The sequence below is a fragment of the Callorhinus ursinus genome, unplaced genomic scaffold (genome assembly GCF_003265705.2).
Source record: "Callorhinus ursinus isolate GAN/ISIS: 27379988/994484 unplaced genomic scaffold, GSC_fseal_2.0 scaffold13, whole genome shotgun sequence".
NCBI classification, from domain to species: Eukaryota; Metazoa; Chordata; class Mammalia; order Carnivora; family Otariidae; genus Callorhinus; species Callorhinus ursinus.
The window spans coordinates 42,900,622-42,921,246 of record NW_027397075.1 but is presented as its reverse complement, the minus strand read 5'-3'; the positions used below and the strand labels follow the sequence as shown (position 1 = coordinate 42,921,246).

General features: G+C 47.6%; 1 protein-coding gene across 1 annotated transcript in view; it reads left to right on the top strand.

Moving 5' to 3' along the window:
- The window catches only part of CACNA1E (calcium voltage-gated channel subunit alpha1 E), a 500,959-nt gene that overhangs the window by 171,726 nt on the left and 308,608 nt on the right, over positions 1 to 20,625 (top strand). The window contains exon 3 of the mRNA XM_073900155.1: positions 7,801 to 8,067. Coding sequence (XP_073756256.1) covers positions 7,801 to 8,067 — 267 coding nt within the window. The remainder of the gene's footprint in view (positions 1 to 7,800; positions 8,068 to 20,625) is intronic.

Below are 20,625 nucleotides of genomic sequence, written 5' to 3'. Positions count from 1 at the left end.
AGTAAGGCTGAGACTAGGTGTGGAAGCCAGGGGGGTAGTTGAAAGTGTGGGTAAGGACGTGACCCCAAAAGGAAAGATGTCAGAGAAGATGCAGGGGTTAAGAACAGCCCCGTGGGGTACTCCCACAATAAAGAGGGGGCTCAAGGAGCAAGAGAAGGAAACAGACAGAAACTGGGAGGTGGGATGCTAAGGGAGGGGAACTCTGAGAAGGAGGGGAGGTCAGTGGTGGCAGATGCTGCAGAGTAATCAAGGAAAAAACGGGCGGAGGAGCAAGGACCACTGGAGGTCAGTGGAGGTCTTAGTGCAGTTTTAGGGGAGCGGAAGGGGCAGAACCAGCACATGGCCTGCCCAGGTGCACATTTCAAAACTGGCCTTAAGTCCATATCATATGGGAATGCCTTATTCACTCTGATTATTTTATACCAGGTGGGTGTAACCAGCTGCTCAGTGTAGGAGCGAGTGGGAGAGAAAGGGTGTGGTGATGGACAGGTGGTGGTTTACTCTGCTGATGATTCCAACCCAAAGAGTCCTGTAAGAGACAAGACTGGTGGGTGTGGTGGGATTGAGTTCCCTTCTCTGAGCCTTTAGGGTTCCTCTAGGCTTTGTTTCAGCCGTGAGCTGCTTTTCCTGCTATTGGGACACCGTCTTCAAGAGTGAAGTGTGGGGAATGGATTAAGACCAGCAAGTTCAGGTTAAAGCTCAGGCACCTTCTCATCCTGGGCACTGCCTCCTTTGCTCTAGCACCTGACATCATGCCTGACACGTGGAAGGTGCTCATTTTATGTTTGCTGAATGAATGAATCAGATTGAACCCACCCAGGCTGAGCAAGCTTTACAATGTGTGGGCTGTATTTTGTTTTCTGAGTCAAGAGGCCAAGGGGGTGGATGGATGGGCGTGCTTCTGTCGGTTGTTCTCACCCTTAGATACCGATGCATCCTCCGCTCACCCCCCACCAGTCAGAGCTGGAGCTCTGCAGAGTCGTCCTGCTGCACTTTGCCTTGGCCAGAAGCAAGACTGGACCCAGAGGATGGGTGTTGAGGTGCAGTAATGAGGCAGGGAGCCTATGATGTCTGGGGCTAAACACTGAAGCTCTAAAAGGACTTTCCCAATAAGGGTTAATGTTTGTTAGGTTGAATATATTTGACTTTGGTCCAGGCTGAAAAGTGGCCTTCTCTAATGGGGAAAAAAAGGACTGAAGTGGTAATACTAGAATTTTTATGATCTTAGATACACTGAAACGCAATAAACATGCTGTCTGGTTCATCAGCCCCATGTATCTGGTATTCCCTCCACAGCCCGGGCATTCGTGTTCCATGCTGCTCTTCCCCACTGCTTCTCCCCACCTCCGGTGCCCTCTGTTTCAAAGGATCTCCCCGATTCTTTCCTTTTCCTGGTTGCTTCCAGCCAGAAGGGATCTCTCCCTTCTCCATTCTCCCCCTTACTGTGCACACTATCCTGGCGCACGCTACCTTCTGCGTTGTATCAGAGCCCTTTATGGGTATGTTTTCCCCCTCTTCTCTCTTCACATGCAAGCTCTCAGAGGCTGTGGCCATGTCTAATTTATCCTTGAGCCTCAGAATCTTGAGAAAAATGCCTGGCACATTAAAAGGGTTTAATGAGCATGAAATGGGCTTATGAATGAAAGAATAAATAAACAAACACGGATCTGTCCCAGGTGCCAAGGTCTTTGGGCTCTTTGGACTGTGGTCTCAAATGTTTTTCTTTCTTTTCTCTTTTCCCCCATTTGTCTTTCTGACCGAGTCTCAGATACTTGTATTTCTCTGTGCCTCTGTCCACCCCATACACACCGAAGTCATCCCTGGGCTGCACTTCTGCCGTCTGCCTTCTGAAACAGAAAGCTGCCAGATACGTGGTTTGCTACGTGGTACTGTGGTCACAGCTACCATTGCTGAAATGTATTTAACAAACACGTATGTAGAGCTTGTTGTATGCCAGGTACTGTTCTGAGAGCCTTACACATATTAACTAACTTAATCTTCATAAAAGCCCAGAGACAGGTGGTGTGCTTTCTTAGAAATTTAACCCTTTGGGAGGCTTTCTGGCTCAGGGTCCTGCCTCACCTCTCCAAAGTCCAAGATTATGGCTGTGACTGGACTCTTAAGCAAGGAAAACATTATTTTGACATGCAGAATGCTAATAGGGGCCACAGATTGTCTAGAGTCCTGACCTTATTACCAGGAGATCCAGCTCTGCTATTTCCTACCTCGGTGCACTTGGACAAGTCCCTGACCCTTTGCATCTCAGATAATAGAATGTGCCTCACAGTCCTGCAGCAAAGATGCAGTAAGATAACATCACAGTTGGCACCCAGGAAATATTGAGTTGTCATAAATGAATGGTTTTAAAAACACTTTTTAAGCAAAATTTGCACATCTATAGTTAGCTGGTAGAGTGTTAGAGCTGTGGGGTTTCTCAGGCACAGGTTTGAGAAATGCTGCTTCTAGGGATGGACATTACATAAGGATGTAAAGTTATGTTTTCACCCAAGTAAGGGCTGTAAGGTATTGTGGAAGGCACCAGATTCCTAAGATGTCTACATCACCATAATGCTCCTCTGCTCTGCAATGAATTTGTACATGGTCTCCTGCCAACTTTTTTCTTAAGAACCCACTCCCAAATCCTCTCTGCATTATGTTCCTTAGAGTACTGCTTTGCATAAGAGTCTATTTCTTGGAAAAGCTCAACAGGGGGAAAATAGAACAAAAGGGGCTCTGATAGCTTAACCATAAGCTATCTGAGAGTAACTGACAGTGGGGGAGGGAGGAATGAGGAAGCTGGGCTGGTGGGAGGGGCACATGCTTTTTGGATGAGGCTAGATTTGCAGCCCCGGCAGTGATGGGCTGAAATCTCACGCAGAGATGGCCCAAGGCCTGACAGATCTGGGAAGAGCTTTATGAATGAGGGGAATAGATAAGTACTTCTCCACTCATGCTGCGCATGTCTATCCAGCTTAGTACAAACTCCCGTGGCCTTCCTGGTCTGGGGGAGTTCAGCCAACTGGTTTCATTCCTTTTCCAGAGGAGACTGGAGGTACCCTCTACCAGTCGCCTTCCATCCTGCTTGCATTTTGGATGGTACACTGGAGATGAGGGGCTACAGGGTGAAAGCTTTGAAGTTAAGCCATCTGGATGGGATTGATCTAGGAAAGTTTTTCACTTGCTTCCTCAGATCCTTTTGGGTTAGTTTGCAGGTCACTGCTTGCAGCAAAACATGCATGCAGAAAAACACTTGGTTGTACCATGTTAACTGTGTGTGTGTATGTGTGCGCATGTGCATGCAGTGTGTTGACCTTGTGCCCCGTGTGTGGGGGTGTACTTTCTAAGTACTGGATGGTTGCATTGTGGTGAAATTTGGGGCTTGGACCTCAACAAAGTCCCACAGGGGAGTAGAGAGCTGGTGACAAGAAGTTACCTCTTTAGGCACGTCTAGGTTGTGAGGTGTGCTAGGGGTGCTGGGCGGCCAGGTACTGGGCTCACGTTGACGTGCTCACAAGTGACCAGTAGATGGTGCTCTGACAACAGGGAAATATGGCTACGGTCCCTCACGGGCTGGAAAGGGATTTTAGGAATCTGGTTTCCAGTCAGCGTTATGACCAAATGCTGACTTTCTACATTTCCGTATGTGGGTCTTTAAGAAGACATTGCAAGGAGGAACACTGTTAAGAGAATGCCCACCAAGTTCCCTTATGAAGAGCATTATGGCAATGACCTGACCTCAGGTTTTTTCTAAGGATCCTCCTGGATCTTGAGGGCAGTACCTGTGTTCCTAGTTTAGTGTCTTCCCAGCATGGTCCCAGGACCATGTGGCTACTGACCAAATTCAATTTGAGGACGGTAAGCATAGGATTCCCATAGGTTTAGCGTTATTGTATAGTTTCTTCTCTTGACAATGAACAACTTTGGAATTACACTATTACCATCCACCAGAGATTAGACTTGAGATTATTAGAAAGAGCCATAAAGTGACAGTCGAAAGATCTGTTAGAGGCCCAGGGAAAATTACCTAAGGTTTCTGAAACTCTGCTAATTTGTCCATCAAATCAGGGTCATAATACCTGGGTTGCCAGGCTGATCTCAGAGATTTGTTGTGAGGTTTATGTAAACTGAAAACTATTGAAGACACATAAAATATTTTTCAGTCATTAAAATTCTAGCCCTCTGGGGGCTGGGAGAATGGGGGCATTGGAGAGCATAAGAGATCATGAGTTCATAGATCTCAAAAGTCTGAAAAGCTGTGACTGTGGGGTGGGGGATGGTGTTCGTGGTGGTGGTGGTGGAATATGAGAGTATGCCTCCCTCCCACCATTACTGCCCTTAGATCAAGTCCATTCCCAAAGACTTTAATGCCATTATGTTTGCCTCTTTCCTCTTGGGCTTCTCCCCCCACCCCACAAATTCCCCATTTATAACTTCCCTCCAAAGGTGCTCATACTCTCCAGCATGGTCTGTATCATTCCCAACCCATGCATTTGTGATTCCTGTCTCCTCAGGGAGGCAAGCCTCAACTCCACTGGGTCTTCACATTTAAGTATAATATTCTGTCTTGGGGAACCTAGGTCTCTTAAGAATTACAACAGCCACAGAGAACACAGGACATTGTAGAGAGAGGAAAGGGGATTAGTACCGCCTCTCTTCTGAGTGGGTGGCATTGAAGATCCAGATCTGGAGGTTCCAGATCTTCCAAGAGCTTCTTCCAGGATGTAAAGCTTAGAGAGCCCTGCTTCCTCTGAGCATGAACAAACAGGCATACCACTCGGATGCCTGCTAAGGTCAGGACCCAGGGAAAAGAGGTGAAGTTGTAGTGTGAGAATGAGGTCTATCAAGCATTCTGGCTGGTAAGGTTGTAGAATCTAATTTAATCCAAGAAGAGGACACATTTTTTTTTTCATCTGTTTTCTTCATTTGGCATCCTCAGTGCCAACAGTGCCTGGTGCTCAAAAATATTTATCAGATGATTGATGTGAATGAATTTTGTGCTATGGATTATGGTCTGCCTGAAAGCATGGGTTTGATCACTTCTGCAAGCCCTTTCTAATCTGCACAGTTTACAGGGTTAGTGAGACAGCCACTTGGTGACCATTGTGAATGACTAAACAGGCTGATGGGGCTTCGTGGTTCATAGCACCGCCTCCCCTTTCACTTCTGACCAGGTATCCAGACAGAAAAGGGTCTTCGAGTAAAGGTAGGTAGAATGACAGAGTAAGGCAGTAATATGAAATCAAAATACTAATTAGAATGGACACACCTTGCATAGTAAGTTGGACTGAAATGGGCTACCTTGAATCAAAAGGTCAATATGATGACCCAAGGGCAGCACGGACACCATTCCTTTGGATTTCCAGTACCCAGAGGATTTCCCTTCACACATACACTCAAATGCATTCTCACCCAGACGTGTGTCAGTGCTCACGTGGCCTTGCCCACACATAGACACACACAGGAACACACGTGCCTCTCACTCAGGTGTCATCACCCTTCCCATCAGTTATTCTCACACATAGAGGCACTGCCTTTCACACATGTGAAGCCACACTCACCCATGGTTTCCAACCTCCAGGTTTTAGTCAGTCTCTTTGTTTCCTTCCTCAGCCGCCCCCTTCCCCTTCTCTAACATTTCTTAGGTGGGGAGGATTTGGATAGAGCTGTGTATTGAGACTACACTGGAAAAAGGAGAGGAAAGTGTGCTCCAGCTAGTGTAGACATGGAAGGGGGCAGCTGGTCCTGGGCTCAGTTCAAACCACTGAGTCACCTGTGGAGAAGGGCTTGGTTGCTAAACCTAGGGACTCTTTCCCCGGGTCTTGGAGTCCACCTTTCCCACTTAGGCAGCTCAAATACTAATTGTTTTTTTCTTCATTAATGGGGTGGGTTTGAGGAAGTCAGTGGAGACGATTTATGGGTAAAAGATAGGGGTGTGAGGATCCCCCTGATTGTTAAGACTTTGAGAAAGGTAGTGTTAGCTCCAAACTCACCATCTACGGCCCCAATATCTGGACCAGTCTTCCAGAAATGGATGCGCAGGGCTCCGCGAGAGCTAAACCCAAGGGGCCGCCCCAGATCGCATTTGGCTGGGGGAGGGCAGAAGCTCCCACGCGGAGCTGCCGCCAACACCCAAGTGCGGAGCCCCCAGAGGTCCTAGCGTGCCTCACGGGGCCTGCGGGTTGCTAAGTGGGGAGCTGGGGAGAGGGTGCTGCCTTCTCCGCGGAAATCCCTGGGCAGCGTTCCTTGGAGACTGGGAGCTGAGGAGGAGCAGCGACGGGGTCCCGGTGCGCGGCGCGCAGGGCGCAAAGGCTTCGACTACCTTTCAGGGCAGGCACGGCGCGGGGCACAGCCCTGGCGGGCGCCTTGGCGGGGACGGCAGGCGCGAGTGCGTGCGCGCGTGCGTGTGCGCCCCCGCCGGGCCTGGGCTCGGCTCTCTTGCGGGGACTGTGCCGCGCCGCCAGCTGCGCCCGCCTCTCTCCTCTCGGCGTTACTTGGGGAGAGGCGACTCTCGCTGGGCCTCTGCAGCGGTGGCCCCCTACCCTTTGGCTAAATAAATCCCGAAGCCAAACCAGCCTCGCTTCCCTGGCCCCTGCAGCCGCGGTCGGCTGGGTTCCTTCCGGCTCCATCCCCGCCCCTCCTGTCCTCGCCGGCCCCGCCCCCGCTTCTCCTGGCGCTCCAGCGCTCGCCTCGCTGCGCCTCTGCGCTCCGCTTGCTCTCCGCTCCTCGCATTCCCCTTTCCTTCCGTACATTCTCCTCTGCTTCCCCGGAGTGGGGCTATCCGAGTGGCAGAAGAAACCCAGCCGTTCAGGAGGAAGTTCGGTCCTTGGACAACTCGCGTGCCAGGCCACCGCTAGGCTCGCCTGCAACCTGTTCCTATCTCGCCCAAGTGCTCGCCCGCCCGCCCGCTCCCGCTCCCGCCCTCGCCCCGGCGCAGCCGCGGATCGCTGTTGCATGCTGATCCGGGGAGGCGGCGGCGGTGGCGGCGGCGAGCGCTCCGGCAGGATGCTGGCACTCGGGCTTCGCTGCTCTCTGGATGCTGCTCAACTTCTATCCCAAGCGCAGGAGCTTTGAAGTCGTTTGTCCCTCTCCGGTTGGATTGACTTCTTATTTTGATATTTTGGGCGTTGCGGTTTGCGCAGGAACCTCAATATCGCTCTCCCCCCTCCCTCTCTGTCAACCTTTGGATGCGTCTGTGCTGGCAGATTTAAAGACCCAAGTCTTGGCTGTGGAATTTCTTAGATGGACTTGCTGGGGCTGGCGTTATAAAGCATGTCATCATAACCCCGTCCTTATCTTATTTTTTTTAAAGTTCTTTTGTTTTCATTTTTCCCTTCCTCCCCAACCCCCACCCCCAATAAATCACCAAACTGTTACCTAGCGGGCCGGTGCCTGCCTCTCTTCCAGAACTAGGTGGTGCGTCTGCCAGAAGAGGAGCTATGTTTGAAGAGCAGCCTACTCCACCCCTCTCCTCTTCAGTCCCTGAATGCCACCACACACTGGCATTTTGAAAAAAAAAAAAATTGCCTCCAGAAACTGAGCACCCCCAAGCCCTCCCCCCATTTTTTTTTTTTCCTCCTTGAGGAATGGAGCTTCGCAGAGGTTGTATTTAGATTCAACAGTTCGGAGCGGCGGGGCTGCTGCTGCCGCCTCTTCCAAGAGCTCGCGAGGCTCCCCGGAGGCGGTGGTCCCCGCGCTCGGCTGGATGCGGCTCTGAGTCTCCGTGTGTCTTTCTGCTTGTTGCTGTGTGCGGGTGTTCGGCCGCGATCACCTTTGTGTGTCTTCTGTCTGTTTAAACTTCAGGATGGCTCGCTTCGGGGAGGCGGTGGTCGGCAGGCCGGGGTCGGGCGATGGAGACTCGGACCAGAGCAGGAACCGGCAAGGAACCCCGGTGCCGGCCTCGGGGCCGGCGGCCTCCTACAAGCAGTCGAAAGCGCAGAGGGCGCGGACTATGGCTTTGTACAACCCCATTCCCGTCCGGCAGAACTGTTTCACCGTCAACAGATCCCTGTTCATCTTCGGAGAAGATAACATTGTCAGGAAATACGCCAAGAAGCTCATCGATTGGCCATATCCTTTCTTGCCCTCTCCCCCTTTGCATTTCTTTGGGTAAGGGGGGAAATCTAGCATGGAATTTATCCCCCATCCCCTTCCTGGTGCCAATTTGCCCCTTTGCTGAAGTGCACTCTTTACTTCGGTGTGCCTAAGGGGCAAGCTTGGTGCTGTAGAGGCCAGTGTGGGCACGGGTGCTTTTCAAGGTAAGACTTTTGGTTTTTTGATTTTTCCAATGTGGAAATCTCTAGCGTCCCTGGGTGCATGGTGTTGCTGTGTCTGCCCCTTTCTGGGCTGGGCTTTGTCTGATTCCCAGGCCCCCAAGGCCCTTCACATAGAATGGGTTGCCCCTAATCTCAAGGTTTTCTTTCATACTCACTCCCCCTTTTCCTCCCTCAAAGCCACCCCCTCTGTCCCCATCCCCACCAGCTGGGGAGACATCCGCACTATCTGCGCCTGGGGAAGTCAAGGCTCCCTGGGGGATTTATCAGTTCAGAAGCTTCAAGAGTCTGGGCCAAAACCTTGTAGACAAATAGAATGGTTAAATAAAACAGCCATTTGGCTGGGGATCCAGCTAACTCTGGGGACTGAGTTTAAGTTCCACTGAGAGTGGAGTGAATGAATTTGTCAGCGGAGGTAATCTCTAATGATCCAGCCCAGACAGCTCAGAGTTGGAGTTCTCTTCTCAGCCAAAGAGGAACAGCTCATCAGAGCTCATTGTTTTCTTAGTCTGGTTGGGTGCCCCTGCCTCTGAATGCTTGACCCAGCTGAGTGCTCTCCTAGGGCCCAAGATTCAGGTTGATATGCTGGGCCTGAATTCTTCAGCTGAGGGCTGCATCAAGCTGAGCCCAGAGGTGTGCAAGCAATCTGTCTCTCCCTACCTCCAAAGGAACTGCTCTCCCACAAAGAGCTGGTGGTTTCTCTCATGGTGGCGTCTCACGGTGTCAGGGTGAAAAGGCATCGAAGGAGCTTCTTTGCAGGTTTAATCAAGTGCACCAAATGCAGGCTGCTGATTAGGCATCTCGCTGCCTTGTTCTTCACTAAGAATTTGGGCATCTGGCAAGGTCTTTAGGAATTGCGGGTTGGTGGGGGTGGGGAGGGTGCTTGGTAAGAAGCAAGCCAGGGGGGTGGTGGTAAATATGGGGGTAGGCTTGGAGACATGGGACTTTGATGCTTGTAGAAAGACATTTCTTGGGAAGGATGCACCTGCAAAGGAGGCCCCTCCTCTTCTCCTCTAGCCTCCTCTTTCCCCACCCCCTCCCTCCAGGTGTGCATCATGAGGCAGCTGAGCTGCACTGGGTCTCTAGTATCAGTGAGGCACGTGGCTCGCTTCCCCTAGGGCTTGGGCATCTCCCTGCTACCCCCACCCCAGTCTCTGGCCTTCCCCTCCTTCCTCCCTAGTTCCCTGCCTCAGCAGCACTGCCATTGGCTGGCACTTGGTGCTTCTAGGCAGCACCCCTCATTAGAAACGAAGGAGCATCTCTAAGCAGATATTCTTCCTGCTGCTGCTCAAATCCTCCCACAACCACCCCTGGCTGGGCTTCTTCTCTCCTCCTCTCTGCACTCCCCTCCTCCTCCCACCCCCACAGAGTGATTCGGGGTCATTCCGTGCCCGAGTTGAACGTATCTAGGGTGCGGGTACTGGAGAGGAGGAAGGGTCCAGTCTCTGCGGTCCCGCCTGCCGGTGCGCCGCACAAAGCGGACAGATCTCATTATGTTGCGTGCCGCGGCTGGGCTGCAAACACTCCTCTAGTCAGATCTCTACTGATTTCTCTAGCGCGGCCCCGCTCCCCCATCCGCCTTGTACCATTCTCAAAAATTCCCCACCCTCCAGGTGCTGCTTTACTGTGCTCCTCTCTTAGGGGCATGTTAACTTAGGCGCCCTTGGGCTTCCTTGCGGTAGACAAAGCGCCCCCGCCGCGCCGCGGGTGGCAAAGTGTGCCAGCAGCCATCGTTGGCACCTAGGACAGCGCCACCGAAACTCCCCAGGCGTCCGCGGCTCTGCGATCAGCCGGTTCGGCACCACGGGCACTTCCGGCTGGGCCCAAGCTCTGGGGCTGGGAAATGAAGCTCGGTTCCTAGACCACGCGGTCGGCGCTTTTCACGTTTTCGCTTCCGCTGCAAAGACACCGCCTTTCTACCAGGCGTTGCGAGCGCAAGGTGCGACAGTGGTTTTTACCCCGCCCCTTCCTTGTCTTTGGCCAGGATGAACCAGAGGGACTCAAAGGAGAGCATAGGGAGTTGATTTCATTGTGGTACTCAGTGCCTCGGCCGAGAGCTGAGTCCCAGGGGTCTCTTCTGTCCCCGTCGTTGGAAGTTGCCCAGTGGTTCTGCAGCACTTAGGCTGTTGTAACAGTGTTCAGAGAATATCTGCTAAGGTGTGTAGAGGAGCCCTGTTGGAAAATTTAAAATACACCATGTTGCTTTTTTTCTCTTCGCTGTGCAACGTGACTGAGTGACAAGTATATATTGCCTCTGGTGGTGACCATGTGGAAACACTGTGCTTCTGTGGGTTCTGCTTTTTCTCCAGTACTGCATCTGAGATCCTAGTCTCACTTTCCTTCCTACCTAAGACATCCAGCTTCCGGAAATCTCTCCCTTTTTCTTTCTGGGAGTCGTTGTGAGCAGTGGTTACCAGAAAACTTGGGAGCCGGGCTGTCTGCGTTCAAATCCCCGTTCCTTCACCAGCTCTGTGACCTTGAAAAGTTACTTCCTTACTTTGCGACTCAGTTTCCTTATCTGTAAAATGAGGGTGGTAATCATGAGTTAGGGGGAGAATTAAATGACCTAACATATGTCGGGTTTCTAAAACATTCCTGATTACCCAGTAAACACTAGCTATCATTTTAATGGGGTCCTTCAGAAATGTCAGCATGTCTGAAGGTAGGGGTCTTAGTTCTAGGTGAACTAAATCTTCTAGGTTTTTGCCTCTCAAAGAGAGCAAAGAGCAACATCCCTGTCACTTGGGGGCCTGTTAAAAATTCAGAACCCTGAGCCCCATTTCAGATTTTACTGACTCAGAATCTGCATTTTAATAAGATCCCCAGGTGGTTAGTATGCACATTAAAGTCTGGGAAGTACTTCTCTACTGTTTATAAGGGCCAGATATTTGAAAAAAAAAAAAAAAGATTGTTCAGAACATGGGTTAAGACTGCCCGCTTTGAACTGACATATGAACATGTAACATGCTTGAGGACTTTGATTATCTGTGCACTATGTCTTTGAGGCTTATACATCTTTTATGGGCTGTAGAAAGTCACTGTGGAGCTAGGAGGAAGTGAGCACTTCTGTGTGTTATGTTAGCTCCTCTTCACACTGCATGTTACTGGTCTTTAACAAACTGGTCTGGAAAGATCAGTTAAGAGAAAGGAATTATTTGATTTATACTGGTAGGACCCTCTGGCTTGGGTGGGTGGGTGGGGTAAACTTCTCCAGTTATTTAATAGGGAAAGTCTCGTTCCTACGGAAAGAAATGCCCAAGATAACCCAGATTTGGCATGAAAGATGGTGGTAAGTTACAGCCCACTCTGAATGTGTTTCATTTTTCTTGGAAGCTACATCTGCATAGGGAGATAATTTTATTTTCTTATGGCACTCTTTTCTGCAGTGGGTACCATAACCTTTTTGAAAATGCTAATCTGATTTAAAATGTGATGTTACATTTTATATGATACCTTCATTTCTTTCTTGTTCATCTAATAGATATAACAATAAAAGGATTCTCTTTTTCTCAGGGAATTGGCTGCTCTGAATGTCATCCCACGTTCACTGTGCCATATGCTTACTGGCTCTCACCTTTCCATGCTCAGGCTCAGTTACTCTGTGGACACACACAAGGTCTCCCTCATGGTTTGTGAGATGCCCCACACTTGTTTGCACTTTTTTTTTAGGTCAGAGGATGAGGGGAAGAAATGGGATGTCTGATTTGGGGCTCTGTGCCATTAATGGGCAGTGGGAGATATTTTTTTCCTCCACCGATGATGTGGGTCATCTCAGCAGGGATCACATGTCTCATGCAGAAATGTAAAGGGTCTAAAGTAGGAAGATCAAATGTGTTTGCAGCCACTGAGATCTTGAAAGCTCATTATAAGGAACTTGTAGATACTCATCCATGATTTCCTGTTGCAGAGAATTTCACTGTAGCCTCAAAAGACTCCAGCTCTGGGTCAGAGGTTATGTGCTTTATTATGGTAAATTTCCCCTTGTAAATTGCCTATTTATTTTGGAGGGTTTTGGTGAGGATTACTGAAGGCTTTAGTTCTCACATCTCCCATTTTTGCATAAACTTTTCTCCTGCTCTGGTTGCCTATAAATATACAGCACCTTGCAGGATAGTAGACTGTAATCTTGGCAAGAATTTCAGGTTTGATGTAACGCTAATGGATCATGAGTCAGAGTGCCTTGATTAGGGCCCAGGGTGGCAGCTAACAAGGACAAAGTCTGTAATTATATCCTATGATCACATAACGCAGAAAGACTTCGCATCTTCTGTGTATCTGGGCACCGATGCAGATAGGGAAGCAGATAGTGAGTGTAACTGGCCCTGCGGCTGCTGGAGAAAGGTCTTCATTTTCTGAGCCTCCCAGGACAGTCTCCAAATTGTCCGTTGGCTTTGTCTTTGAAATGAGGTGTGGGTAATGTTTCCTCCAGGAACCAGGCTTTGACTTGTTGTGGGGACCAGTTGTAATTGGGATGCAGCCTGGAAAGCAAGCTGGAGTGAAGGAGTTTGACAGAAATGAAATGACTGGAGAATGGAGACGAAAACATCTTGGACGTGATAGTGTTGTCTGTTGGTTTGCATGCCACCATTTCTCCACTTCCCTCCACTTGCTTTCCCTTGCAATAGGTGGAACGCACACTATGAATTAAAGGAGGAGGCAGGAAATAATGAGAACAGGATTTTTTATCTTCTGAGAGATCCAGACTTTGGAATTATTAGCTCCATCCAGAATTGCTGATCTCTTTTTAGCTGCTCCTGTATAAAATGTAGGGTTTCTTTCCCTTCCAACTCTGCTGCTTTTCCCCCTCTTTATAGGAACATCTGGTTTCCTTCCAACTTCATGTTCTTAGTTAAAATAGAACAGAGCCAAGATTTGCTAAGCTGTCAGAAATCCTGCAAACCCTTGACTCCTTGGGTCCCACCAACAGCCCAGGAGCCTCCCTTTTGTTGTTTGCAGGGCTGCCTGGGATGGGAAGCTGTGGGTCTCCGACGCCCAGACATGGAAGCCAGCCGTCAGAGGCCACTCTGCTGATCTTAGTTTGTTTCTCAGTGACCACACACACGTGCAAGAGGGAACCTGGACTTGACTGTGATGAATACCCTTGTATTCAAGGAGAGAGACTTTCTCTTTCTGCAGTCCTCTGTCCCTTTTCTGTCTCTCTGTGTTTCTCCGTCTCTCATTTTTAGGTTCAGCCTTTGTGAATAATTCATTATATGTGTGGGTTTTCCCTAGGATTTTCAGAAAAGGAAGGTTATTTGTCTTCCTCTTGGATACAAGCAGGGTCTCTTGCTGAGGACCAGCTTCACAGATCGACTTTTCCCTCTGCGTCTGCTATTTGTTGCAGTGGGACTGGGACACAAGAGAAAGGGGAAAAGCTCTCTTCTTACATGCTTTTTCCTGCTGCTTTTATAATGACTGCCTCCTACCCAGTCCTGTTACATCTGGGTGCCCCATAAATATGCAGCTACTCCCCTCCTCTGTTCAGAGAACATGGTTACCTAGAAGATATTTGTGTCCTTGTCGCTCTGAATGCTCTTGTCATTCCAGGTCTTTACGCTAATAAATGCTGAACCACAGAGCTAAGGAGGCTTCTCTAATTGTTTCTTTTCAAACTTCAGTGGGAATTCACATAGGAATTTGAAGGGGTGAGCCGCTACTGAAATTAATGTGTACCACTCCCGGTCACCTCCGCCATCATAAACACGATACGGTTTTTAAAGCAGTCCCTTTCAAGGAGGGATAAAAATGCCGGTGACCTGTGCTGGTACTTCCCCTTCCAAGCATTCTGAACCTGCACAGAAAGGGCTCATGTGGAGACTCCCCAGCACGTTTCTACCATCACTTGGATTTAAGGACAGAAAGTACAGCCCTGAGGTTTTAGCCTTCTCCAACCTAGTGGTCTGTCTCTTATGTGTCAGTCTTACGTTAGGGAGATGTCTGTGGTGTATTTTTGCTCACTGAATAGCCCAGGTACGTTTACTTAATTTTCCATTCCCTGTGTCCTTGGCTAGTCTTTGGCTATAAACTCTGATGAGCCACCCCCGTGTCACCATTTCTGGAAAGCAAGGGGCAGCCAGGAGGTGTGTCCTTAAGAGGGAGAAATGGGCCAGACTAAGGAGAACAGCACTGAGTGACTAAAAAGTGTCAGTTATCCAAGACACTGGCAGAGCAGTGGGTACTTCTTAGGAGTGTCTTTTTTTTTAATTGTATTTTGGGTTCCAAATTTGTAGGACTAAGCAGTTCCACTCTTAGTCCTCTTGAATATTTAAAAAAAAAAAAAAGGACCCATTTTTAAAGTGGTAGCTCATCCCCGAGGCAGGTGGGCAGGGCTTGGGAATGTGACTGAGTCCAGGCTAGGCTCCAGCGACAGGATCCTGTGGTCCAGCCAGTGAAGGGCTTCTGGGAGAGGCTCTGTGTGGCTCCTATGCCAGGTGTGGTCTTTTGCCTGTGGGTGGTTGATATGAATTGCTGTTGCAACTCTGCATAATTTCGAGGCTGTATTTTTTGCTGGATTTGGTCATGCTGCATGTGTACTGCATCTGTTCCCTCCATCGCTAGAGAATTTGGAAAGCCTGTGTCAGATGTAAGCCTTCCTTTCTGAAGGCTTCTGTCCTTAAAGCGGGGAGTGGGGCATCTATAGAATCCCCTCCCCCTTAGAGAAGGGATGAAGAGGATGTGACTGAGTGGTTGGTCACAGATTAGAGGGGAAAGGAAGAAATGCTCTGACTAAGGTCAAGACCTGAGGCTTGGGGTACTCAGACTCTGGCATCATTTCTGTGGCTGAGATGCAAGACACCGTGTGTGCCTCATCGACCCAGAGGAGAGGCTCTGAAAACCAGGACGGGGAGGAGAATCAGCCCTCACAAGCTTTTCTCCACCTGCGACGTGGCTGTCTGTTTGAAGGGTTTCAAACTTTCGGTGCCTCCTTCTCAATTTCCACACCATTGTCTCACGGGGCTGGTCAGACTCAAAAAGCATGAAATGGATTTTCAACAGTCACTCACCAGCGTCCTGGCAATTTCCAGCTGTATGCTGTTGGGAACTGTTTTGCTACTATTTTGTCAATGACTGTTCCTTCCAGCAGGTGACTTCTATCAGCATCAAAGCTAATTCCTCAGTTTCTTTGTGCTGAAGTCATACTATATGCACTGCCCATTTCATCTACATCACTGGTTCAGAAGCTTCAGGATTTACTGAAGGGCTTATTAAGATACAGATTTCTGGACCCTACTGCCAGAGTTGCGGATTCAGTAGGTCTGAAGTAGAGTCTGGGAATTTGCCTTTGTCACAGGTTCCCAGGTGATGCTAAAGCTGCAGGCCTAGGAGCCGTACTCTGAGAACCACTGTTTGACATGGTTTTGTTGTCTGCCCGGCAGGGCCTTCAGAGAAGGCCAGTTTTGCAAATCGCAGAGGAGAGTCCCCATCCCAAATTTCTCTCATCTCTCAGCCTGAAGCCTTGCTGTGACCTCTGGGTTCAGGTAGTGAGGCTTCAAGACTTCACTGTCAGAATGCAGATGATCTTGGGGGCTGGGATACAGTAGCAGCTACATGGCATAAACACCGTATAACTGAAAGCAGGCTCTTCTGAGAACTGGCACAGGACACGCCCCTAATTAATTTCCACACCTAGCGCAACCCTGACTTGCACTGAGCATCTGGTACAATTTTGTTAGATGATTTCATTAGGTGGTTACTACTGGCCAACAGAAAGCATCACTGAAGTATCTCTTGCCTAGTGTTGCACTGACCTGGACCTGTAGGATCAGGGGTGGCTCTAGCGTGGGGAGGGGAGGTTGCTGGGAGGTAGTGAGGGCACTGGATAGCTGGTGGTGTCATTACATGGGAATCTGTAAGTTGTAAAAGACAGGCTTCAGGATCTAGCTATGGATCAGTCCGGTTTCTGTATTACCCAATATGAACTGTGAAAAAAGCACACAGTATTTGTTATCTGGCATTTTATTATATATTAATTGGCACCCAGAGATCTATAGCATAATAACAATTGAGATTTGTTCTGATGGCCCCCAGGCACCACAAAATGCCATAGTGCTTTCTGAATATTGCCAGTGAAGCATTTATTACATCATGTTCAACATGGTTTGAATGGTGTGTGCGCTTTATTGTGTTCAGAGCTTTTGCAAATTACAATCCATATTGATTATTTAAAGTAGCTCTTTATCACTTTTTTTTGTTAAATTAACCAAAGTGTTCTTCTCTAGCTACACCAGATAACAAAAGAATCCCTGCGTTGTTCTAGAAATCAGTCCTTTCAGCTCTATTGATACTCTAGGACATAGAGATGAATTCTGGACAATTGTCATACTGTCAGGTGGTGATTAGAACAAAGTCATATTTCTTTAAACGGATTGATAGCTCAGCAAACTTTGGATTCACTGGGCAGGTTCTCCAGCTAGTAAGCTGGTATTACATCTGACTGGGTGTGCTTGTGTCTGTAGGCTGTCATTGAAACTGAGCCATCAAGATTTACAAGAGAGTTTCCAATGGGCATCTCAGGAAGAGGTTGACAGATTCTCTTCTTCCTTTCCCCGACCTGACTGAATTATCCAACTTTAGTGCCTTGGGTTGTTTCCATGTCCTTTTATATTTGTCCCATCTCTTTTCTCCTTGATCAAGGTCAGGGGATACTTGACTTGAAACTGTTCAATTGCAGGGTGATTGTCTTTAGATGCTCCCACAATGGAACCTTACAGTCGGGAATGACCCTAGTGGCCATCTGGATGACATCCAGATGACTCTTTTTGGAGGACTGGGACTGCCTGGTCCCTCCAGTACAATGTTTATTTGCTTTCTATATTGGGATCACAAATCTTACTGAAGTCTGATTCGTGCAATGCACCCCCTTTCCTGAAAGAGATATACATACAATTTGCATTCAGTTTCAGGGGGCCCATGGATTGCAATGCTGACTATGTTAGAACATTCCCACATTCTGGGATGTTGGGTTGCTGAACCACCAGGCATAGTGATTCGCAATCCAGCATCATATCCGTTAGCTACAGGTGTGACAGGGACTCCATGTGAAGGAACTTCAGAGATATGTTTGCACAAGTGCTTCAGTCAGACTGCCATGGTAGAATACAAACATCCTAACCAAAGAGCAGTAGGTCAGTAAAGGAACTCTTTTTCCATCCCCCTGATGGTTGGCTGTCAAGCTTCCAGTGACGGGGTGCTCTTGTCATTAAGGTGTAGGATGTTGAAATAGTCTTCCTTAGAGCTCCCACCTGCCGATTTTTATTTTTCCTGTTTCTGTTCTGTAAAGCAATATAAACCCAATCTACTTCTCATTCACTTAAAGTCCTATGGCACTGAGTAGTGCTGTAGACCAGAACTTTCTATGCTGATGGATATATGTTTTTATCTGTGCTAATATAGTAGCCAGTAGCCACATGTGGCTCTTGAGCCCTTGAGAGGTGGCTGTTGTGACTAAGTACTAAATTATAAATTACATTTCCTTTTAATTAATTTAAGTTAAATAGCTACATATGGCTAGTTGCTACAGTAAAGGACAGCAGGGATATAGAGAATAGATAATGATTCAGGAAGCCTAAGTTCCTGTCTGGGTTCTGTTATTTGTTTGCTTTATAACTGGGCAAGGTTTTCCTGCCTTGGTGTGCAGGGCTTCCTATGCTCTACTCTGCACATGGTGGCAACCGTGCAATCACCTTCTTTTCAACTGTTCCAGTGGGCTGCTAATGTCTGAAGGCACCAGCTTCTCCTAGGCCTCCATGCCTGTGCACTTACTGGTCCCAGTGCCTGGAATGTCTTTTCTGTCTCCCCCTGACTTCCCGGCTTTAAGACTATACTCAGTAGTCACTTCCTCCATGAAGACTTCCTTGATTTCTCTTGGCAGAGTAAAACCAACTCCCTCCTCTGGGCTCCCATAGGGCACCTGGTTTATTACTTTATTGTAACACTTACCACATAGCTTTAGTATTGGTTTAAAATCCCTGGAAGGGAATGGACAGTGTCTGTTAGTTTTCAAATTACTGGAACATAGATCAGTGCTTATTAACATTAGCACATTTGTTTAAACTAAAACAAATTTTTAAAATTTTTTTCTTTGTAAAGAAGTGGCACTGTACTTCTGACTTAACTTGAGGTTGCTTGCAGTCAGCAATAAACCCTGGGTCTTTTATATGAATTGATGACAGAATTAGTTTTCTCTCACTCTGTTCTCAATTTAATTTTTGAGTCTAAATTCAGGACTTCATGTTTATTTCAAGTACGTTTTATTTTCTTTTGGTGCAACAGTCCTTCTTACAGAGATCCTTTACAAGTGGGGACATGGAACCAACATTCAGTGAGTATTCACCAAACCAGACCCTCTGCATTTATCTATCTATCTGTCTATCTGAGAAAGAGAGAGAGTGTCCACGTGTGTGCAAGAGCCGGGGGTGGGGAAGGGAGAGGGACAGAGAGAATACCAAGCAGGTTGCATGCTCAGTGCAGAGCCTGACACTGAGCTCAGTCTCATGACCCTGACATCATGACCTGAACCAAAATCAAGAGTTGGACACCCAACTGACTGAGCCACCCAGGTGCCCCAAGACTCTCTGCATTTAAACAAAACAACAATCCAGTGAGATAACTATTATCCACATTTTAAATATAGAGAAACTGAGACTATAGAAGATTAAATCACTTGCCCAAGGTCACCACTAGTGAACTTGAACCCCAGGGGTCCGACTCCAAAATTTAAGTGGTTTCTACTACACATTGTCTTCAGACTCTGCTGTTTAATGAGTGAGCTCTCTACTTGGAGCTCTACATCATCTGCAGACTGGATAAGCATGTGCTTTATACTTTCATTCGAGTAACTAATAAAAATATGTTTAGAATTGGGGACCTCCCTTCTGCTTATCATTAGTGCATTGGTCAGTGCTCATCGACTGTTCAGCTTTTCTCGAATTTTCTGCACTATTCTTTAGCCGACTTATATTTCTTTATTCGGTAAGAATTTTGTGCAAGATATCCTTGTCACATGCTTTGCTGAATCAATACATGCTTTTATGACTATTTCATGTCTATTTTAGGCTAGGATATAGTGTTCTACTTTCTCCAAAGTCTACACTAAATATCGTTTTCAGAGACTCACTTAGACACTATTTTATTTCTTTACTAGAAAATAGAAGTGTCGGAGCCTAGAATCTCGGCAGTTGAAGGAATATTAGACATCATCTAGTCCAGTGTCCAGCTGGTGAAATCTTCACCTTACTGTTAGGATGTACAGTCTGCTTGGAAGCATTAAAGTGTCAAGGTTAAGAACTGGCTTCTGGATTCAGATCTTGGTACCATTTCCACAACTTCCTAGCTGTGTGCCTTGGGGAAGAGACTTAACCTTGCTGTGCTTCAGATTCCTCAAACATAAAATGGAAATAGGAATTTTATCTATAGGGTGTATCCTATAGGATTTTTGAGAAGATCAGGTGGGATAGCGCATGTAAAATGTTAGGACAGTGTTTGGCACGTAGTAACCCGTGACTACAGCTTAGTTGTTAGTATCTGGTTAACTCTGGGTGAATCAACATAAACTTAACATAAGGTTAAGTTTCCTTATAATAATACCATCTCCTTTCTTCTGACTCTTGTCAAGTTTTAGCCTGAGCACTGTGAGTAACAATTATGTGACCTCGAGTTGGTTTCGCAACCTCTGTGAGCCTCAGGGATTTCAGGTGTGAGGGGGAAATCACATCCTTGCAAGACTGTGTATGAAAGCCCTTTGTAAACATGGATATACGTTAGTACTAGCATTAATGTGGATATATCTAATATTTATTGCGTATTTATGAGGTGCCAGATTACTGTGCTAAATTAATCCCACAGATTATTGCATTGATTCCTTATGGCAGTTCTACCGAGACTCGCATTCTTGTTTTCCACACCCCACAGTTGGGGGATTAAGGTGTGGAGAGGTTAACTCACTTGCCCACTTACCCAGCAAGGGAGAGCTGGAAGCCTGGCTTGGAGCCCGGGCTCTCAACCACTGTAGCTAGATGGTCTTCCCAGGAGCCTTTTTTTTTCCGTCTCAAAATTACTGAGTCTACTTATTTTTTAAGGTGAGTTTTTAAAATATCTACATCAAAACCTGTCTTTCTTTGCATGTTTCTAATACCGATTTTACATTGATGTTATCCCCAAGGACACATCTGGACTTATAACCCAGGAAAGATATCTTCAGGAGCAATAAGATGTGGAATTTTCCCAGCAGGCTTTCAGATCAGATATTCAGAACCCTCAGGCTTAAACAAACGCAGTAGATTTTGTTTTTGCTTGTACAAAAATGGTAGCCACAGGTTTCAGATGGCTTGATTGATGGCATGTGGAAGGATCTGTC